The sequence below is a fragment of the Nematolebias whitei genome, chromosome 19 (genome assembly GCF_014905685.2).
Source record: "Nematolebias whitei isolate Nwh7 chromosome 19, NemWhi1, whole genome shotgun sequence".
Taxonomy (NCBI): Eukaryota; Metazoa; Chordata; class Actinopteri; order Cyprinodontiformes; family Rivulidae; genus Nematolebias; species Nematolebias whitei.
The window spans coordinates 3,990,339-4,014,714 of NC_056516.1; the positions used below are offsets into that span (position 1 = coordinate 3,990,339).

Genomic DNA, 24,376 nt, shown 5'->3' on the forward strand with positions numbered 1-24,376 from the left:
TATATATATATATATATATATATATATATATATATATATATATATATATATATATATATATATATATATATATATGGTTGACAAATGACACAATTCTGACTGTCAGAGTGTCACATACTCCTAATATTTTATATTTTTTAAGAATATACAGTATATCTAAATGTTGTTCCTCTGAAAAGATAAAGAGTATTGATACCAAAGATGTTGCAAGTGCATCAAGATTTCTACCTAAAATTTTGATCCAAACATTTAAAATGTCATATGATATGACTGTCCGGCATACGTTTGCCCTCACAAATAAAGAGCTTATTTTCCAAATAAATTATACATATTTTAAAGTTTTACAATGCATATAATTTGTTTGTTTTATCAAAAGCCACATAAAATGTTGATGTCTATGCACAATGTCAAAACAAGTTCTGGCCTAATACATTTTGTCCACAAACTTGGTATCATGAGGTGTGACATTATAATCTATATTTTGAACTGGCAATAATTTGGACATCCTGAGGATGAAGAGGACCACACACAACTAGGAAAGTACAGTAGCATCTCTGGAGTGATTTGTAAAGTCATCAGGTGAAATCAGTTCTTCATATTTTTAGTTTAAAAGCTATATATCTGACATCACTAATAGTGTTCAGTGTTTTGTGTCATGGTGCGACATTATTTGCATAAAAGTTGAATATTTCTTACAAAGTTTACTTATTAATTCTTAAAAATTATTGCTGCTTTGTGGCTAATTAAAAGCTAACTATAGACTAGCTGTTTTTACGATGCTAATAAATTAGCTTATCTGATCAAAATGCCGTGTGATGTGACACAATGTCATATGGGAGCCCCGAGATGGTGTTGGGTCAGAGCTGCCGACTCGGCACCCAAAGGTCCTGGGTTCAATCCCCAGTCATTACACATCTCGTGATGTCTCTGAGCAGGACACCCCATCCCCAGTTGCTCCCCAGGCACCTCGAAAGTTCACCCACCGCCCCACCTGGTGGTGGATGGGTTAAATACAGAGAGCCAATTTCACCATTGTATGAGAACATACAATGGTGCGGCTGTGGCTGAGTGGTTAGAGCAGTCGTCCTCCAATGCAAGAGTTGGGGGTTAGAATCCACCAGCAGTCACATGCCGAAGTGTCCCTAGGCAAGACACTGAACCCCTCATAGCCTCTGATGTGTGTCCCATCGGTGTATGAATGTGATAAAGCTCTGATTAGTCTCTTTAGAATGATTTGTTCAATTAGCTTTGTATAGATCTAGTAGAGTGCTGTATGAATGGGTAATTGAGGCACAGATTGTAGTGTAAAGTATTTTAGATTCATATTTAAAAGTTACACACACACACGTGTATATATACATTTATATATATTAGTGCTGGGCAAAGATTAATTTTTTATCGCGATTAATCACAAAATAGCGATTAATCACGATTAATCTCATTAGTATGTGCAAAATGAATTAGGCATTAATTAATAAGCATTTCTAAACCTATTTTTTAGTATATAATATTAGTTCTAGATACTTATAAAGCAGTGGTAAAATACAATATTATATGCTAAAGAAATAGGTTTACAAATGCTTATTGTGTTTACAAGGTAGTAACTTAGTCTGAAATGTTTAATATAACAACTTTAGATTAAATATACAGGTGAACAGATTTGACTCATTATTTGGCAAGAAACTGGTCAGTTTTGTCTCTGTCACCCTTAAATAATTCATAATAAGCAGTTATTAATGATTTATAAAAAAAAATTATAGAGGAATGAATAACATATGTGTAAACTGTTTATTATCCAATCTATAAGGGGAGCCTTATTGTAAAGTGGTGTCCAACAAACAAATCAGGCATCTTCACTTCATGGATTGGTGATGATGCAGGCCTGCCAAAACCAGTTTGTGTTCAGAAAGGCCCCCCAGTGGTGATCTGACCATCTACAAAACTACTGTGCCAACCGTCAGTCTCAGGTTTTGCTTTTGCAGCGATGATGGGAAAATAACTGAAGTTATCTTTTTATTTGTCTTGTAGCTGGTTCAGGGTCCCTTCAAGGACCCCAAACTCCCCAATCTACTACTAGCTCAATGACTGAAGGGGGAGACCTGAAGCCCCCCACCCCGGCCTCCACCCCACACTCACAGATGCCCAGTGTCCGGTAAGATATTTACAACCTATCCGAGTGGTGAAATTAGAGCTCAGCCAGATGTGTGGTAGCCATCAAAACAAGATTGTGTATAATTTGGTAGAAAGTCATTATCAGCTAAATAAGGATTACTGATTCTAATTGTTTAAAAGTTTTGTATTTAAAAAAATACACGGGTCATTAACATGACATTGTTTTGAAAAATAAGGTCAAGTGATCCATATTAAGTATGCAGCGAATCTGGCCTACCTAGGATAAACATAAAACTAACTAAAGAAGTATTTCCTGTGACACTATTGTGTGAGTGGTTATTGCTGAAAGATTTTTACTGAAACCAGCTGAAAAGGTTTTATTGCAAAACTGTTAATGCATTTAATTTGAATGACTGACATTTGTTGAAAGCAGGGAAATTAAAGTAGAAAGCTGTAGAAAAACTGCAGAAATGTCTATGTAGTGGGAAGGGTTAATAATGATTAAAAATTGTTTATACATTTTATTTTGAAGGGGCACCACTCTCAGCTCTGAGAGGAAATCTTATGGTCTGAAAATCAATTCAGATGTTATTCTTTAATTACCTCGAATTACCCTTTTTACACCGTGAGTTCTTTTATATGACCGATTCAGATGTCATAAATAAAAAACACACTTTAATACAATTTTGTGACGTTTATTTGACTATATATGATAAAACAACTGTTGGAAATTATTTCTGACATTTAAATGAAGGCTTTGTTCACAACCGAGTTTTATGGAAATTAACATGACCGTTAAAAATGCTTGTTAGCAGGAATCAACAAATAAAATTGATTTATTCTATGTGATTACTCAAACCAAAATAAGATGAAATGTAGAACTTTGGAATTTTCAGCAGGGCAGATTAATTATGCAAATTTAACTAAAAGCAAGACGCTCTATATCATCCAATAGTTGAAATTTGGTCTGAAATTAAAGGAAAAATAATTACTGAACTGAGTTAATACTAATTTGGATAAAATCTAAATTCTTGGACACCAGAGTCAACCTTCCAGAGTATAGATCAGCCTTTTCCTACCAGAAGTCGTCTTCAAACGGCTGCCTGAAAATACCAGATATTGGACTCTTTCTGCAATAATGATCTTTGATGTAAAGGTGGGAATTCCTTCGCATCTCTGACATCAAGGCGATGAGTTTGGTCACTGGCTTTAATGGTCAAGCGGGCGTCTCCTGAAGTTCTGGACAGCTGTTGATGATGACTGCAGGTGTCTGGAGCACTGAAGAGGGTTCTATCGAACTTTGTCAAACTCCATTCTTTGTGGAAGTTTTTGTAGGTTGTGTTTTAAAAGCTTCCTCCTTCTCCTCTTCTTCTCTCCTCCAACTTTCTCCTCAGCTTCCAAATTCATCTGAGGTCTTCCTCTCTTGCAAACAATCGACCACACCTCTAATTTGACAGGGGAGGTTGATTTGAACCAATCAGAATGGGAGGGCTGAACTTTAGCAACTAAATAAAGTATTTTAATCTGCTCTGTTGAAAATGTCATCAAATAAAAATATTTAAGACACTTATCAACTATGAGTTAAAACCAATAAGGACACTTTGTTAACCTTGTAAACTGAAAACAAGTATGTAAACTTTTGACTAGAGGTTCTTGTCAGCTGCAGCAGAAACGCTCAAGGCAAGTTATTAGTTATTCCCAAGAAACAATTATTTCATTATATCCATCCATTTTCTTCCGCTTATCCAGTGTCGGGTCACGGGGGTAGCAGTCCAAGTAGGGAGGCCCAGACTTCCCTCTCCCCAGTCACTTTGTCCAGCTCCTCCGGGGGAATCCCGAGGCGTTCCCAGGCCAGCCGAGAAACATATTCCCTCCAGCGTGTCCTGGGTCTTCCTCTGGGCCTCCTCCCTGGGTCTTTCTCTGGGCCTCCTCCCGGTGGAAGTCCGGAAGTCCTCACCAGGGAGGCGTCCAGGAGGCATCCTAACCAGATGCCTGAGCCACCTCAACTGGCTCCTCTCAACGTGGAGAAGCAGCGGCTCTACTCTTGAGTCCCTCCCGGATGATCGAGCTTCTCACCCTATCTCTAAGGGAGAGCCCAGACACCCTGCGGAGAAAACTCATTTCGGCCGCTTGTATCCGAGATCTTGTTCTTTCAGTCACAACCCAAAGCTCATGCCCATAGATGAGGGTAGAAATGTAAATCAATCGTTAAATTGAGAGCTTCGCCTTTTGACTCAGCTCTCTCTTCACCAGGACAGACCTGTACAGCGCCTGCTTCACTGCAGACGCTGCACCTATCCGTCTTGTCAATTTCACGCTCCATTTTTCCCTCATTCGTGAACAAGACCACAAGATATTTGAATTCTTCCACTTGGGGCAGGACCTCCTCCCTGACCCGGAGAGGGCACTCTACCCTTTTCCGGCTCAAGACCATGGCCATGGATTTGAAGGAACTGATTTTCATCCCAGCCGCGTCGCACTCTGCTGCGAACCGCTCCAGCGAAAGCTGTAGATCACAATCTGATGAAGCCAACAGGACCACATCATCTGCAAAAAGCAGGGACACAATCCTAAGGCCACCAAAACGGATCCCCTCAACACCTTGGCTGTGCCTAGAAATTCTGTCCATAAAGTTATGAACAGAATCGGTGACAAAGGGCAACCTTGGCGGAGTCCAACTCACACCGGGAACAAGCCCGACTTACTGCCGGCAATGTGGACCAGGCTCTGACACCAGTCATACAGGGACCTAACAGCCCGTATCAAAGGGCCCGGTACCCCATACTCCCAGAGTACCTCCCACAGGGCTCCCCGAGGGACACGGTCGAACGCCTTCTCCAAGTCCACAAAGCACATGTAGACTGGTTGGGTAAACTCCCACGCACCCTCCAGGACCCTACTGAGAGTGTAGAGCTGGTCCAGTGTTCCAAGACCAGGACAAAAACCACACTGCTCCTCCTGAATCCGAGGTTTGACTATCCGACGGACCCTCCTCTCCAGAACCCCCGAATAGACCTTACCAGGGAGGCTTAAGAGTGTGATCCCCATGTAGTTGGAACACACTCTAAGGTCCCCCTTTTTGAATAGGGGACCACCACCCCGGTCTGCCAATCCAGGGGAACTTCCCCCGATGTCCACGCAATATTGCAGAGTCGCGTAAGCCAACACAACCCTACAACATCCAGAGCCTTAAGGAACTCCGGGCGAATCTCATCCACCCCTGGGGCCCTGCCACGAAGAGCTTTTTACCACCTTGATGACCTCAACACCAGAGATTGGCGGGCCAGACCCAGAGTCCACAGGCTCCGCTTCCTCAGTGGAAGACATGCCGGTAGGATTGAGGAGGTCTTCAAAGTATTCTGCCCCCCAACCCACGACATCCCGAGTTGAGGTCAGCAGCACACCACTCTCACTATAAACAGTGTTGGTGGTGTACCGCTTTCCCCCCCTGAGACGCCGGATGGTGGACCAGAATCGCCTCGAAGCTGTGCGGAAGTCATTCTCCATGGCCTCTCCGAACTCCTCCCATGCCTGAGTTTTTGCCTCAGCGACCACCCGAGCCGCATGTCGCTTGGACTGCCGGTACCCATCAGCTGCTTCTGGGGTCCCACAGGCCAAAAAGGCCTGATAGGACTCTTTCTTCTGCCTGACAGCATCCCTCACCGACGGTGTCCACCGACGGTGTCCACCACCGGGTTCGAGGATTATTGCCGCGACAGGCACCAACAACCTTGCGGCCGCAGCTCCGGTAAGCTGCCTCGACAATAGAGGCACGGAACATGGCCCACTCGGACTCAATGTCCCCCACCTCCCCCGGAACATGTTGGAAGTTCTCCCAGAGGTGGGAGTTAAAGCTCTGTCTCACAGGAGACTCTGCCAGACGTTCCCAGCAAACCCTCACAATACGTTTGGGTCTGCCAGGTCTGACCGGCATCCTCCCCCACTATCGGAGCCAACTCACCACCAGGTAGTGATCAGTGGACAGCTCCGCCCCTCTCGTCACCCAAGTGTCCAAGACATGTGGCCGCAGATCAGATAAGACGATGACAAAGCTGATCATCAAACTGCGGCCTAGGGTGTCCTCATGCCAAGAGCACATATGGATACCCTTATGCTTGAACATGGTGTTCGTTATTGACAATCCATGACGAGCGCAGAAGTCTAACAACAGAACACCACTCGGGTTCAGATTAGGGGGGCCGTTCCTCCCAACCACACCCCTCCAGGTCTCACTGTCATTGCCCACGTGAGCATTGAAGTCCCCCAGCAGAACAAGGGAGTCCCCAGGAGGTGCACTTTCCAGTACCCCCTCCAAGGACTCCAAAAAGGGTGGATAATCTGAACTGCCGTTTGGTACATAAGCACAAACGACAGTCAGAACCTGTCCCCCCACACGTAGGCGGAGGGAGGCCACCCTCTCATTCACCGGAGTGAACCCCAACACACAGGCACCAAGATGGGGGGCAATAAGTACGCCCACTCCTGCTCGGCGCCTCTCACCAGGGGCAACTCCATAGTGGAAGAGTGTCCAACCCTTCTCAAGGAAACTGGTTCCAGAGCCATGTGTAGAGGTGAGTCCGACTATTTCTAGTCGGAACCTCTCAACTTCACACACCAGCTCAGGCTCCTTCCCCACCAGTGAAGTGACATTCCACGTCCCAATAGCCAGCTTCTGTAGCTGAGGATCAGACCGCCAGGGTCCCCGCCCTCGGCTACCACCCATCCCACATTGCACTCGACCCCTTTGGCCCATCCCACAGGTGGTGAGCCCATGGGAAGGGGTACCCACGTCTCCTCTTTGGGCTGTGCCCGGCCGAGCTCCATGGGTAAAAGCCCAGCCACCAGTATTTCATTACAGAGAAACATTATTACTTCTTCCAGAATGTGAATAAAAGTCTGTCAGTTTTCTGCATGTAAAAAAGGGGACCTAACTGTCAGGCTGGAATTCCTTTGAACAGAGACGAGGCTTTTCTGTTCTAATCATGATTTACGATCATTGAAGAGTAGTGTGGTTGGAGGTTGTTCAAGGTGATACCAGAACATCCTGGGTGATCTGTGTTAACTCAATCATCCAGTTTTGGGTTCACAGAAAGGCTTTCTGATATTATCAGATTGATCGAGTATTTGTGGTTGTTTTTGTAAACCATAAAAGTCTCTTTTGACACTTTCCTGAGTTAGAGATGCTGAGAACAAGGTTTGAACTATCCCAGGGTCTGAAACGGGGGTGAAATGTCTCAGTTGTTCAAGGAAGAGGAGTTTCCTTTTTTTTCTTTCATGGACATCTTTACAGAAGGACCTTAGTTCCAATTATCAGAAAAATAACTGAATAAAATAATATCTAATCTAAAATAGTAATTTCAATTCCTTTATTTATACAGGTTGTTAGTCTCACTGAGTCTCGAGGACTCATTTACAAGAGACCTGTTTTTAATTGATTTAATTAAACGTTTACAGATGTTTAACAACCTGTTAAAATACACCAAAATGCAGGAAATAGCACCTCTTCCAAATTTTCTGGGGGAGGACCCACGGATAGCATCCGCAACGCTGCCGCCATCGCTGGACTGCCTGCTATTTGTATTCCGGCATCTATTGGTTTACACATTAAGCCCTGCGGCTACCGCTTTAGCTGTCTTGTTTCACAGCTGAGACATATGATAAGCTGCTGCTTTATTAATATCGCCACCTCTCTCTGTTCCTCTCATAAAGCTCAGAATGGCTAAATGAGCCCTGACCCATGGTTTGTTTCAAGGAAGCAGACTGAAAAAACACTCAAAGCTGCAGCTTCACGGTTCTGAGTGGAGGGTCACTTTACAGCAGTTCACACACTTACTAACGTGAAGATGGCACAGCTGAATGGACTGTACTTATAAAGCTCCTTTCTATCTTATCAAGACACTCAAAGTTCTTTACAACACAATCTGTGCCTTCATTTTCCCATTCATACACTCTACTAGATCTCTACAAAGAATAATCAGTGCTTTATCACATTCATACACTGATTGTACACACATCGGAGGCAATGAGGGGTTCATTGTCCTGCCCAGGAACATTTCAGCATGTGACTGCTGTTGGAATCAAACCCCCAACTCTCCCACTGGAGGACGACTGCTCTAGCCTCTCAGCCACAGCTGCCCCCAGCTGAAGAGGATTATTATTTAATCTTTATAAATAAATGTCTAAAAATGAACTAATATATGTAAATAGTTTATTTTGTAGCCATTTATTTTGTAGAGTTACAGCTGTTCGTTAATAAATGTGACTGTATGACAAGTGGGACAAATCTTTGACTCAAAAATATATTTTTGTTATTACTTCAAACCAGCCGGTCAAAGCAGATGGTCTCTTGTCCTGAGCTGGTTCTGCTGGAGGTTTCTTCCTGTTAAAGGGAGTTTTTCTTTCCACTGTCTCCACTGTGCTTGCTCAGGATGGGAGACTGCAACGAAGCCAAGATTCAACTTGTCTGCTGGATTCCTTAGATAGAGAACTTTACTAATTGGCTTTTATGTGAATGTTCCTGTAAAGTCCCTGAGACAACTTTGTTGTGATTTGGCCTATAGAAATAAACTGAATTAAATTGAATTGAATTTAACTTTATGGAAAGAAAAAAATATTAAGATATATATCGTATATCATGATTTATCTTAAAAATATCTAGATATTAATTTTGGTCCATATTGCCCAGCTCTACTGTGAGTTTTAATTCTGCTTTGACCGGCTGGTTGAGAGGACAGGAAGGAGAGACAGACGAACACAGAATGGTAGGTCCAGGTATAGGTCCAGGTGTATCTGAAAGACAAAAAAACACGTTAAAACAGAAAAAATAATTACAAATACAAAACAGGTTGATCAGAGTAAGTAAAAACAGCAGCAGAGTGAAAATTGTGGTCAGTTTGTCCTCCAGCAGTCTAAGCCTATAGCAGCATAACTAAGGGACAGCTCAGGAAACCCAAGCCGACCCTAACTATAGGATTTAGCAAAAAGGAAAGTCTTAAGCCTAGTTTTAAAACTGGATAATGTGTCAGCCTCACGGACAGAGATTGGAAGTTGGTTCCACAAAAGAGGAGCCTGATAACTGAAAGACCTACCTCCCATTCTGTTTTTGTAAATTCTAGGAACCACAAGTAAACCTGCAGTCTGAGAGCAAAGTGCTCTGTTGGGAAAATATGGAACAATAAGATCTGTAATATAAGATGGAGCCAGGATGTTGAGAGCTTTGTAGGTTAGAAGTAAGATTTTGAATTCTATTCTGGATTTGACAGGGAGCCAATGGAGAGAAGCTAAAACTGGAGAGAGACGACTCGAGCAAACAATTCACTCGAGCTACCAACAGACAAACAGGAAATGACACAATACGTCTCACCACGAACGTGCAATGTCACTCCACCACTCACAGGCATGTTTTAGGACATAGTGCACCCCCTATGATGGGAGTTTTTTTCCTTTCTTTTTGGTTCCTGAGACTACAGCGTTAATGCTCTGATTTGATAGTTGTACACATTTGACACTTGCGGTAGCATTTGTAAAAAAAAAAAAAAAAAATTAAACTTTTGTGGGGTTTTTTAAATTTATTACTATTATATTACATATGGGCAGACGGGAGCCCCGATGGTTGTATTGTGTTCTGTAGGTAAGCACTAATGTGTGGATTTTCTGTTGATATAGTATTTTGTTCTCTTTATTCGGGAAGGAGAGAGGGGTGGGTTCATACCAGATCAGTCTTTGGGGTTTTTTGTTTTTGTTACCAGTTTTGGCTTTTGCTGTTCTATATGAAATTTATTTTTTGTTGTTCATTTCTGACCAACATTTAGAATGTTGCTCACTGTGGTGTTTGCCCAGTTAAATGTGTAAGCTGGAATGTAAAATCTCTTAATGGTCCAGTAAAATTCCGAAAAATTATGTCACATCTAAAACAGCTAAATCCTGATATCGCCTATTAACAGGGGACTCACGTATGTTCTGCAGATAGTGGAAAATTTGTTTATAAAAAATGGTCTGGTCAGGTATTTTCAGTCAAATTTCCAGTCCAAATCAAGAGGGGTTGCTATTATATTTAGTAAACAGGTGCAGTTTACAGCCTCGGGTGTACATGCTGATAATGCTGGGTGTTATGTTGTAGTGGTGGGAAAATTGTACACACTGCCGGGTATCTTGGTGGGATGACTCTGCATTTTTTTTAGTAACCTAGGGTTTTCAAACGTTCAATTTACCGTATTTTTCGGACTATAAGGCGCACTTAAAATCCTTTAATTTTTCTCAAAAATCAGCAGTGTGCCTTTTAATCCAGTGCACCTTATGTATCAATTCTGATTGTGCTTACTGACCTCAAACGGATTTTGTGTGGTACACGGCGCTCAAAAATCTGTCAAAATGGTTTAGTTTCGCTTAATGCGCCTTATAATCTGGTGTGCCTTATGTATGAAAACAGACCCGTTCATTGATATTGTCTTACAATCCGTTGCGCCTTATAGTCCAAAAAATACGGTATCACAAAACAACTTCCTGTGGGAAAAAAGAAGAAGAGGAACCCCCAATTCCTATGTCCACCAAAACACAAAAAAACCCTAAAGTATTAACTCAAAGATGGACCTGGTGAGTCTGATAAACAAAACAAAAAGGTACTGCTGTGGCCCAACCCTATACAGGGCCGTTGAAGCCGCATCAGGTACATGACTAAAGTCTCCCACATTCTCGGGCGGACCTTAGTCCGCGCATATCGGATTAGACTCGAAGCGGGCACCCGCAGGGCATGTCCGTGCAAAGATCAATTTTTACGTACGCGTACTCAGTGTCGCACAATAAACTGCCCGGCGACACCAAAGTATTAAATTCCCCTTCTTCATCCGTGGTCTGGTTTAATGGCCTTTCTTTTGTGGGTTTTTTTTTCTTCCAAGAGGCAAGCAAGCTCTTCCTCTTCGTCTGTTGATGACATGACTGAAATTGCGAGAAATTAAGGAATTTGTCACAAGCAGGTGTAGCTGCGGGAGGGTCTAGAGATTTCCCGGTGGGCTTATCAGATGTGTGGGCTGCAGAGCCAGCACTCCCTGTTTTGTTTTTAGAACTTTTTAACAACATATAAATACAGAACACCGCTGCCGCTTGCTGCCAGCTCTCTCTTTTTGGTTTTTGACCTGTCAATCAGTCCTGTAGGGATGTCAGCAAATGACCATTTGACAAACTCATTTTGTCCTGAAGGTAAACACCCCTTGCCTGCGGAGCTGGCTGCAGCCAGTCAGGGTGTACGCTTGAGTATGAAGTCTCAACCGTCTGCGGACAGTGCACGCAATTTCTGCATGGACTGAGGTCTGCCCGAGTCTGTGGGAGCCTTAAGACTATGAAAAACTTTAAAAACCCTATTCTAAAACAAAAAGTGAAAACAGGACAACTGGTCCCACCAGGCCAAAGTTACAACAGGAATATATGAAAAGTAGGTGTGCACCGATTGCAGTTTTCTGGCCGATCACCAATTTATAAAAAGTCTAACCTACTGATTCCGATTTTGGCCAATACCGATTTTGTTTTATAAGCGACACTGTCCGGTGTTATAAGGTCACAATTCACCTTCAATTTTCCAATATTGTTTTACTGAAAAATATACCCTTGAACAATATCCTAGAAACAATACAAACTTGTTTTAACTGGCCATGAGGTATATAAATATAAATGAAGTTCAGGCAATTGTTGTCAAAACTATGAAAAAAATTGGTAAAATCAGTTTCTCATGCAAGTATCAGCCAATTTCCGATCTCCCAAAATTAAGGAAATCGGGGCCAATAAATTCGTTCAACCTTTATTTCGACCAGTAAATCCCATTGAGCCTCAAGGACTCATTTACAAGAGAGACCTGATTTCAACAAAGAATGATGACAACAATGGACAACAGCGACAACAATAGACTGTTATAAAAAGTCATACAATTTTTAATTTTTTAATTTTAACAAATAGGATGGCAAAAAAAAAGAAAAGTAACAAAAAACAGCTAGATTCTAAGGCGAACGTAGAAAACTAAAAACAGGAACATGTCTGCATTGGTCCCTGCCAGGAGTCCAACAGATTCTTAAAGACACTTAGAGAGGTCAAAGGTCGAGAGCTTCAGATCTTTTTGTAAGATATTCCAGGAAACAGGAGCGGAGTAGGAGAAGGTCCTTTTGTCTAGTTCAGTCCTCACTGAGGGAACACTGCAGGTAATAATGTCCTGAGAGCGCACGCTGTAGCTGCACTCACTCAGACATTTAAATGAACTGTACTTATATAGCGCTTTTCTATCTTATTTCAAGATACTCAAAGCGCTTTACACTACAATCTGTGTCCTCATTTACCCATTCATACAGCACTCTACTAGATCTCTACAAAGATAATTGAACAAATCATTCTAAAGAGACTAATCAGAGCTTTATCACATTCATACACTGATGGGACACACATCAGAGGCTATGAGGGGTTCAGTATCTTGCCCAGGGACACTTTGACATTTGACTGCTGGTGGATTCGAACCCCCAACTCTCGTATTGGAGGACGACTGCTCTAACCACTCAGCCACAGCCGCCCCATGTAGGAGGAGATGTATGAAGGCAGCAGACCAAGAAGTGATTTAAAGATGAAAATGTACCAGTGAGAGAGTCTGTGTGAAGTTAATGATGACAGTTAACCAGTGAATACTGGGTGCAGTGGTGGGTACGATAATCACAGCCAGTTATGAATCTTAGTGCGCCGTGATATACAGCATCCAACATCTGCAGCATCCAACATCTGCAGCATCCAACATCTGCAGCATCCAACATCTGCAGGGTTCTTGTAGGAGTGTTCATGTAAATAATGTCACCGTGATCAATGGAGGGAAGGAAAGTCACAGATACAAGGTGTTTAATAATGAAAAGTTAACAAAAAACTACCTTTTTTGGCTGCGACTGCGGCCTACACCATTGAAACTCATCCTGGTGAGAACAAACAAGATGGAAAACAAACCCAAAAAATCCAAGGGCAGCCAGAGAGCAGTCAAAACAAAATGAGCCCAAAAAGAGAGCGAGAGCACTTTGTTCTCTCTGTGTTCGGGAAGGAGAGAGGGGTGGGTTCATACCTGATCGGTCTTTTTTTTTTTTTTTTTTTGTTACCAGGTATTGGCTTGTGATGTTCTGTATGTAATTTATTTTTTGATTGTTCAATGATGACCAACATTAAGAACGTTGCCCACTCTGGTGGATTACCAGTTAAATGTGTAAGCTGGAATGAAAAATCTCTTTAATGGTCCAGTAAAATTACGAAAGATTATGTCACACCTAAAACAGCTAAATACCGATATCGCCTTTTAACTGGAGACTCACGTGCGTTCTGCAGGTAGTGGAAAATTTGTTAAAAAATTGTCTGCTCAGGTGTTTCCATCTAATTTCCAATCCAAATCAAGAGGGGTTGCAATTAGGGCTGCAACAACGAATCGATAAAATCGATAAAAATCGATGATTAAAAGCGTTGGCAACGAATTTCGCTATCGATTCATTGTGTTGCGCGATTATGCATCTTTCACGGCGCTGCAGAGCAGTTTCGTTTTGTTCATGGGCAGTTCATTGTCAATGCTGACTGACTGAATAAAGTTTAAAAAAAAAAAAACTGCAGCGCGAGTTGAACAGAGCGAGGGGGGAGGAGAGCAGAGGCTGTTTTCAAAGGAAATTTAAGGAAATTTTACAAATGACCGACGCAGCGAAAACTGTTTGACCCAAGTCCTCCAAAGAGTGGGAGAACTTAAAGATAAAAAAGAGAAACATGCATCTTTGAAAATCACCGACACGACACGTGAGAACCACGGAGATAAACGTAAACATGTCGGAGTCACGAGGAGGAGGAAGGAGCTGCAGCAGATACAACATGTTTCACTCCCAACTCGTGTTGCAGGTGAGTCTCTACAATTTAACACTTTGTTCTGTTTCAAGAGAGAAAACGTAACGTCAGTCTGTCTGGTAGATGAAGCTGCTTGTTTGTTTGTTTGTTTGTTATCTGATTAATGATGGTGATAGAGAACGTGTGTGTTACTTTTTATTTTATTTAATTGGAACAAGCAGTGTTTAAATGTGATTTATAAATAAATCTAACACAAAGATAATAATTTAATGATTAAGCTTCAACTTTTAATTTGCTGGCAAAGTCTGAAGACACTGCAGGTATGGCAGGATGAATTGCATTTAAACAGGAATTAAAGTAATTTATTACATCTACTCAAATGTGTGTAATTAAGTATTTTATATATGTGTGTGTGTGTGTGTGTGTGTGTGTGTCCTTGTTTATGCTACTTTGTGAGGCCCATTTTTCCAACTTATACTGCATTGTGAGGACCAACTGCTCCTTATGGGGCCCAAAGCCCGGGCCCCATAAGAAGAAGTCCCGTTGGTGGGTTAGGGGCTAGGTTTAGGACTAAGGTGTGAATTGAGGATGTGTTAGGTTTAGGGTTAGGTATGTACTGGTAATGGTTAGGTTATGGATAAAGGTCATGGTTAGGCTATAGAAATGAATGAAAAATGAATGGAAGTCAATGCAAAGGCCCCACAAAGATAGCAAAACAAACCTGTGTGTGTGTGTTTAATTGCTCTTTTAGCTACTTTTGCCTGAACCTAACGCTGTAAGTGAAACAAGGCATTTCTTGAGTTGCTGTAATAATTATGCTATAAAACATATTTACTGTCTCATTCCAGAAAACAACAACAAACAACAACATCCTTCATGATGGACAGACATCATGGACACCACAGCAGCAGCTGTCTTCACTGAAACATCCTGAACATGATCGTCACTGACATGAGGCCTCTGTCCATGGTTGAAGACGAAGGCTTCACTACAATAATCCACACTTTTAATCCAGGTTACAATAATCCACACTTTTAATCCAGGTTACAATGATCCACACTTTTAATCTAGGTTACAATAATCCACACTTTTAATCCAGGTTACAATAATCCACACTTTTAATCCAGGTTACACTCTTCCCTCAATGACACATTTTACAAAGTAGCTACATATTGTGCAGGTATAAAGATACATTTGTATATATTTTTGTGTACATTTATTTTTTTAAGCTATTTGACTAACTTTTATTTTTCATTATTCAATATTTTACTAACAGAATAGTAAAATAGCAACCTGTTTTTTGTGTGAATTGCTATGTCAGTCAAATGTTAAATTTTGGAATAAAGGGGTGGAAATTAAAACGTTGTGGTTTTTTTTGCCGATTCATCGATTAATCGAAAAACTAATCGGCCAATGAATCGATTATTGAAATAATCGTTAGTTGCAGCCCTAGTTGCAATTATAGTTGGCTAATAAATGCAATTTACAGCCTCGAGTGTATATGCTGATAATGCTGGGTGTTATGTTGTAGTGGTGGGAAATTTGTACACACTGCCAGTGATCTTGTTTTTGGTTTATGCTCCTAAATGGGACGACTCTACATTTTTACTAACCTCCTCTCAAACATACCGAATATGTTGTTACGTCCACCTGGTGGTGGAATGTGAGGGGCACTATGCCAATGCTATCAAACTTGGCAGCCTTGACATCTGTGTGTGCAAGCATCATCCACACCCTCAGAGCAAACATTTTCTACTGCTGCGCACACCATCAGCCAGGAACGGGCTTGTTTGTGTTCAGAGAAAGCAGACATTAATTTTTTTTCTGAAGAAAATCTACTAAGTGAAAAAGCCCTCAGCATGTAGCGGTGAGCATTAGACATTGACGTGTCACTGGTTTGCTACTGTTCTTTTGCACTGGAAATTATTTGTTTATTTTTATGTAAGAAAACTGCTTGGAATGGAAAAATAACAAAGTTAAAAAATAAAACAATATTTGTACTTTAATGTGTGACATAATTTTCTTCTTGTTAGAATTAATATTAATTATAAAATTGGTACCGAAAAAAGTAACATTCAGGAACTGACACCGAAGTGAAGGTACCTGTACCGATACCAACTTTTTTAGAAAGGTACCCAGCCCTAGGTGATGTGGCTAACTTTTTTTTTCTTCACTATGTCTGTAGTGAGGCGCACGCGTTCCTTCCCGCTCCCCGTTTTCCTCCTGCCTATTTTTTTTGCTCTCTGTCTTTGTATCGGAGCAGCTCCTATTTTGTACACATCTCCTGAAATGGAAACTACTGTTTTGGATTTGACCAACTGGACTTTCGACGTATATTACAAATACTTACAACCAAGCAATAGGGTCCTGGAGAACCTTTATCTGCTCGGACAAGACGTGCAGCTGGATATATCTCTGGGAGGGATGTGTCTACCTCTGCTATCAACCGAGGATGCTGAAATTGCCAGTAACTGGAATATAATAACAGGTTTCTTGTTTTTGGAATAGTCTGGATCCTGGCTTATCAACATACAAAGAAGATGGCTGCAGCTAATTTGGACCTTTGTGAAATTTGGACACATTAAACAAAAACTAACAAAGTGTCTACATCAGACCACACTTCAGCAAGTGATGGACTGTACAGATCAGGCATGCTTAGCACAGCATGTCGAGTCCAAGACTCGACAACAAAACAACTGTAACTTACTAATAACTCATCAACACCATCACAATTCCAATAACAACACATTCAGTGTAAGACAACACTCCAGTAGACAATTACATGCCAGGGAGACAGAAAAGTGGGTGAAGAATTTATCTGACAGACGTCTCACCCAGCCAGAGACAGAGATTCTTGCCAGGGGACTGAACTTTGCGGTTGCACCAAGTAGAATTCCTCTGGTGGAAATGATCACAGCCACAGAATCAGCCATCTGCAAGAACAAAATTAAATATTTTAAAGCAGAACATCTCAGGAACAAAGTTTCAGCCTGCCTCAGCAATGCCAAACCACCACCTTCCAACATCAGTAGAGAGGAGAGAGATTCACTCACCACTCAGCAAGGACAAAAACATCATCATTCTCCCAGCAGACAAAGGAAGGTGCACAGTGATTTTGAACCAGAAAGATTATCATGAGAAAGTTATGACACTCCTTAGTGACTTAACCACTTATGAACCTCTGAAAAGAGATCCAGGAAGTGGTTACAAGAAGAAGTTGATAGATTGCCTGAAAAATTTGGAGCAGGACAAGGCTATTGACCATATTCTGTACCACAGACTGTACCTAGGGGAGGCCACACCTAGTCTGTATGGTTTACCTAAAATCCACAAACAAGGTGTACCTTTAAGACCAATTGTTAGCATGATTAACTCTGTCACTTACAATGTTTCCAAATATCTGGCGTCTGTACTCATCCCTTTAATTGGCAGCTCTGAACACCACATACAGAACACCATGGACTTTGTGGATAAGGTGAGGGATGTCATCATGGAGACTGATGAAACAATTGTCCCTTTTGATGTCACATCACTCTTTACCTGCATTCCTGTTGATGATGCAGTAGAGGTGGTCAGTTTAAGATTAAAATCAGACACCACTCTTAGCAGCAGGACCACGCTTTCCACAGAACAACTGTGTCAACTCTTGAAACTGTGCCTGCAGTCAACCTACTTCACATATGGGGAGCAATATTATAGGCAGAAACATGGGTGTGCTATGGGGTCTCCAGTTTCTCCTATTGTTGCCAACCTGTACATGGAGGAGGTAGAAAAGAGAGCCTTGACGTCCTTTTCAGGGACACCACCAAGTCATTGGTTCAGGTATGTTGACGACACCTGGGTTCAAATCAAATCTCAGGAAGTCCAACATTTTACTGACCACATCAACTCTGTGGATAAATACATCAACTTCACACGAGAAGATGTAAAAAATGGCAGGTTGACTTTCTTGGACTGTGGGGTCTCAGTCTCTGATAGAGGACATTTGCAAACTGAGGTGTACTGCAAACCCACCCACACAGACCAGTATTTGCAGTTTGACTCCCATCACTCTTTGGAGCACAAGTTAGGAGTCATCAGGACTCTGTACCACAGAGCAGACAGCGTCCCCACTAGCTCAGGAGCCAGGCAGAAGGAGAAATCCCACACTAGACGGGCTCTAGAGCAATGTGGATATCCTAAATGGGCCTTCCTGAAAGCAGAGAAGAAACCCAAACAGGACTCCAGTCAGCCATCAGGTGAATAGGAGGAACCCAGACGCAGACCAGTGGTCATTCCATATGTTGAGGGAGTATCAGAGAAACTGAGACATTTTTTTTCTTAACACAACGTCCCAGTGGCTTTTAAACCCCAAAATACATTACGGCAAAGACTGGTTCATCCCAAAGATCCAGTCCCCCGGCACAAACAGAGTAATATTGTGTATGCTGTTCAGTGTCAGGAGGGTGATCAGTCTTACATCGGGGAAACTAAACAGCCACTGGCCAAAAGGATGGCCCAGTACAGAAGAGCAACAGCATCAGGCCAGGACTCTGCGGTCTACACTCATCTTCAGGCCAGCGGTCACTCTTTCAGGGATGAAGATGTTCACATCCTGGACAGAGAGGAACAATGGTTTAAGAGAGGAGTAAAGGAGGCCATCTTTGTGAAAAGAAACCGTCCATCATTAAATAGGGGTGGAGGCCTCCATGTTCAACTGTCCCCCTCTTACAATGCTGTTATTGCTAGTATCATTCAGCCTCCTGTGAATAGTAAACAGCCATCAGTGTGGTAATGATCCATCGTTAGGCTGATGGTCCTTCTTGATCATGTGAGCAGCTGGTTTTGGTTGTCAGCAGCAAACTGGTTGAGCCACTCTGAGAAGGTGCTATTTATAAGATTGAGCTGAATACAGCATCTCAGACTGAGGAAGTCTCTCGGATGAAAGATGAAACATTTCTACTTTTTTTTTTTTTTGAATGTCCAGGGGACCAGATTTAACTTTTTTAGATTTTTGCACAATTATTGGGCAGCTAATATCAAGATATCTTTTACTCTGGCTGGGTAAGGACACCCCCTCTCCCAGTCAGGTGGCCTTGGAAAGGGCCTCAATTATATCCAGCTGTCTTTTTGCATTACTCTTCTCTCTGCTGCCCTTTAAACGATCAGTATCAATGTATACCTCTAACCCAGTTGTGATCTGGGCGGTTAAGATTTGGGATCAGTTCAGGAGGGCATTTAACTCTACAGAGTTACTGTTTTTGACACCTGTGTCAAATAATCATGTTCACTCCCTCAGTAGCTGATACAGCTTTTGACACCTGGGTCTTAAGGGGAGTGCATTCACTGTGTGACCTCCACATTGATAGTAGATTTGCCTCTTTTGAACATCTGGTAAAGAAGTTTAATATTCACAAGTCACATTTTTTTAGATATATGCAGCTGAGACATTTTGTGAGATCTAGGCCTGTCGCAATAAACAATAAATCGATTAATCAATTAATCACATGATGAATGAAAATTATCAACCTCATTTTCATTTAACGGCTTTATCATTTCTTCGTGTCTCTTTCTACTGAAGACAGCTCAACTCTAAGGCTCCTCACTAAGCCCTCCCTTTCTCTTTTCTGTTTAAAATGTGTTCTAACCGTCAAAAATTGCGTTTTTGGATCGTTAAAAGCAGCTAAGCTGAAAAGCGAAGCTACGAGCTAAGCCAATAGTCCGACCTTGGGAATAAACCTCTTTCTTGTCGAGCTCCAAAATTCACGGTTGAAACCCGTGCCTTCGTGTAAAAAGTTGTTTTTCTCTGCAAAAATAAGCTGAGAACTTGTTTACTGATTTTTTTTTAATTAAAAGCTTTGTGTGAAAAATGCTATGCTAAAGAGCTGAAATCGAGCGTCCGCCATGTCACCATGTCAGCCCATGTCACGTCAAGGGCCCTCCCTCCCATTTTTCTTAAAGATACATGCTGTCCAATTATCCATCCTTTGATTCAGACGGTTTTATACTGCCATCAGGTGGTAAATGGACTGCATTTATATAGCGCCTTTCTATCTTATCCAGATACTCAAAGCGCTTTACACTACAATCTGTGCCCTCATTTACCCATTCATACAGCACTCTACTAGAACTCTACAAAGCTAATTGAACAAATATTCTAAAGAGACTAATCAATGCTTTAGATCACATTCATACACCGATGGGACACGCATCGGAGGCAATGAGGGGTTCAGTGTCTTGCCCAGGGACACTTGGGCATGTGACTGCTGGTGGATTTGAACCCCCAACTCTTGCGTTGGAGGACAACTGCTCTAACCACTCAGCCACAGCCGCCCAAAAAAGGTTCTATACTCAAAACAAATCAACATTTCTTCTAAAATTTGACAAAATTTGGCAGCTGTGGCTGAGTGGTTAGAGCAGTCATCGTCCAATGCGAGAGTTGGGGATTCGAATCCACCAGCAGTCACATGTCGAAGTGTTCCTGGGCAAGACACTGAACCCCTCATAGCCTCTGATGTGTGTCCCATCAGTGTATGAATGTGATCTAAAGCACTGATTAGTCTCTTTAGAATGATTTGTTCAATTAGCTTCGTAAAGATCTAGTAGAGTGCTGTATGAATGGGTAAATGAGGACATAATAATGATAAACTAATTTGTGTCCTTATTGTTGGGGGTTTTAACATTCATGTATGCTGTCCAGAGAAACCACTGGTGAAGGACTTTCTCAGCCTCACTGACTCTTTTAACCTGGTTCAGTGGGTGGCTGGTCCCACACATGAACATGGACAGACGTTGGACCTGGTTCTCTCTCATGGCTTCTCTGTGACCGACCTGGAACTATATGATAATGTGATTTCTGACCATAGGCCTGTTTTATTTGATGTTGGTTTGTCCTGTGCTCCAGGTAAATCCTGCTCTCCTGCCCAACGACGTAGAGTTTTTAACCCTTCCACTGCTGGTCAGTTCTCTGCTGCCTTTGAACAGCTCTGTGCTCCCTCTGGCTCTGCTGCTGACACCGAACAGCTGAGCTCCTGGTTTGACTCCTGTCAAACCATTCTGGACTCTGTGGCTCCATCTAAACTGGTGCGGCCTAAAGCCAGATCTGAACCCTGGTTTAATGAAAAAACTATTGCAGCCAGACAGGAGTGCCGCAGAGCTGAACGGAGATGGAAAAAGGATAAACTGGAGGTTTCATTTGACATTTTAAAGGACTGTCAACGTCAGTACCAGAACACTGTTAAAGAGGCCAAAAAACAACACTTGTCAGACATTATTGTGTCCAATCACAACAACCCACATGTCCTTTTTAAAACTATTGACTCTGTCCTGAAGGCCCCACAACCTGTCTGTCTGGAAGCCTCTACTGAACTTTGTAATGACTTCCTGCAGTTTTTTATAAATAAGGTTGTTACCACAAGGGCCCTTATTTCAGCCCCTGCTTTTGACCCCTCCTGCTTGGTCCCCTGCCTGGCTGTGTTTGATAGATTTGAACCAGTGACCCTGACCCTTTTAGAGGATGTGGTCGGCCATATTAAGCCATCAGGTTCTCCTCATGACCTTGTCCCCCCTCGTCGTTTAAAAGAGGTGTTTTCCAGCATCAGGCAGGTGATTCTTGCTGTTATCAATAGCAGTCTGTCCTCAGGTGTTGTCCCAATAAGTTTTAAACATGCTGTGGTACAGCCCCAGCTTAAAAAGCCTAGCCTAGACCAAACTGTCTTGGCTAATTTTAGGCCCATCTCCAAGCTGCCTTTTATTTAAAATTTTTTAGAAAAAATTGTTTATTCACAGTGTTAAAGATGGGAGCTGGCTGTGGATACCGGATCCGGAAACCCCCTCCAGCCCACGTCTTTACCCCCAGTTCGAACCTCCCTCGGAAGTGGCAACTATACTAATCAATAAATCAAGGAAACGTCAATTAAGTTTTACCAATTATATTAGAAAAATATGATTTAATAATTGCTGGTGGCATCCTAATGCAAGAAAGCGTTATCTAAAAAATGTTAATCAGTTTCTAGACCCTGAACTTCTCTTTTTGACTCCAAGGGCAGTTCTGGTCCATCATGTCCATCTGAAAAAGAAAAATAAAAGAGAAAAACTCTGTGCCCCCTTCCCTTTTTCAATCGTGCCATCCCCATTTTATTTGCACAGAGCGCTGCCGGTATTTCTAGCCTGTCACAGCTGAAAAATGTGTTTGTGTGAATAAAAATCTGAATTAAACATTTAACATGTTTTAACGTGCATATTTATGTAAATAACAGAACCTCCCAACGCCCCCTGGTGATCTAATATAAAAACATTCCCAATTAACCAACAAATCAATTCACCCATGTAATTCACCACCACCTTGTAATTTAACATCAATTTAGATTAAAAAGTGTCATAAGTTCACCCCCTGGAAAATCTATATTATAAAACCTCATATGTATTTATCAAAATTCTCTGGTCTCTTCTCCATGGCCGTCAGCTGTAAAATTTTATTTCATAGAAAACAATGTCAAAAATTAAGTTTGTCATCGCAATTGCACCATCTAGTGGCATTATTTCATCATGATCAGCCCCTAAAATTTGCAAAAAACATTAAAACTCTCAAAATATTGATTAAATAAACAAATCATCAAGTAATCATTAAAAGATAATTCTTAACTAAGTACCATGCATAAGTATCTTGTTCAACAATGTTAATTTTAAGGAAAAATTCATCATAACGCTCCATAATACTGTTAATAAACTGTAAACGTTTATTTTAAACCCATCCCATAATTAGTCAGTCCATCAAGCATCTCATCTCTCAAAGTACTTGGAGAAGACCTGTCACCCAATTAATGCTGAGTTCAACATTCAAATTAACCATAATTCTAAAGTACACATCTGTACTTAATTGTTAAAAATTTACCCAGAACTTAGCTTCATATTATCTGTTTAATCTCCTTAATAATCATCAGTGTTTGACTTCTACCTCGTTGGGTTGTAACACACTACTAGGAGGGGCCACTTAGTTATAACATCCTGAAGTTCACTCTAAAAATCCTTTTAGTTTCAAATAAAAATGGTAAGTTCTCTCCTCCCACATTCATCTAATCAGTTTTGGAATTAATTAATAGATAGGAAATGTGTAACTCTACTTTCAAAATATTGCTTTATATCCACAATAGCAGTTGTTCTAATTTATCGTTCAAAAATCCCCCAGACTTAGCTTTAGATATAATCACATCAATAATTGATTAGCATTGTAAACACAACCTATAAATATTTGTAATGTCAAAACAGTGTTCTACAATCATTTCAGTACATGTAAAAATCCAAAAAAAACTAGTCTATCAATAATCATTTATTAACTCATAGCTTAATAAAATCAGTAAGTTCACTGTGTCAAAGTGTTTAATTGGCTAAAGATATATATATATATATATATGTATATATCTTAAAAACGCTCCTCCATTTATATATTTAAAAGTAAAAATCATAAAATAGAAAACCCTTCACTGTGCTGGTAACGTTAATTAGATGGTAATAATGATAAATGATGTCAGTTTGATGTTAATAAACTGTCACAGCCAGATCAGTATGAACCTTAAAGAACCCTCATTCATGATAAATGATAACACCCTCATTTGATGCGTGATGTTCTCAGCCCAGGGAGTAGAACCGGTGACTTTTTCCTCCCTGGCACTCCACTCCATTCCCCCTCATCAGGGGCATTTCCTCGGACATCTGTCCAGCCTCCATCCTTCAGACCCCTGTCATTGGACTCGCAACCTCTCTGTCAGCGACTCGTTTGAAGCTGCATTATCAGGAAAAAAGAACAAACATCTTTCTCCCACATTATCACAAAACTGCAGTCATCTAATTAAATGTGTATAATTTTCATTATCAATATATAATTATCAATTATCATTCATTATGGGTAAGTCAATGGTTCATATTGCAGGTTCATAGTCACCTGTCACTTCTCTGGGAACGTTGATCACAAACTCACACAGGTGATCCCTGCGTTCACCGTTCCTGGATCTTTTTCATCCTAGTTAACCTGAACAGGTGATAATAAACAAACAGCACAAACACCCTGCTGGCATCCAGCCAGCCAGAGTCCATCCTTCCACCCATCTTCCTAGTCCTGTCAAGTTTTCCTGAATTGAGTCATCACATTTAGCATTTTATCAGCAACACTTACCGTTTTTCTCCATGCACCAAATTTCACAAGTCATTATAAGTAACATCACTCTAAAATGCTATGTCTTAAATCATGTTAGTAGTTGTTAGAATTCATTATTATATATTTTCTGTTAGTATCTGTTAAAGAATAAGAAAAATGAAGAAAAATAAGTAAAACTAGTGTATTCCAACTCTGTTAGCACTTGTAAAAATCTTACCCAAGATAAAAACATCTATAGATTTGATTTAATCTGCCTGTAACTCTGTCACTGAACATTTTAAGTGATTTAGAAGTCAAATA

General features: G+C 41.2%; 1 protein-coding gene across 1 annotated transcript in view; it reads left to right on the forward strand.

Annotated features, from left to right (window-relative positions):
• The window catches only part of LOC119426025 (AT-rich interactive domain-containing protein 1A), a 145,706-nt gene that overhangs the window by 88,001 nt on the left and 33,329 nt on the right, over positions 1–24,376 (forward strand). The window contains exon 8 of the mRNA XM_037693586.1: positions 2,029–2,152. Coding sequence (XP_037549514.1) covers positions 2,029–2,152 — 124 coding nt within the window. The remainder of the gene's footprint in view (positions 1–2,028; positions 2,153–24,376) is intronic.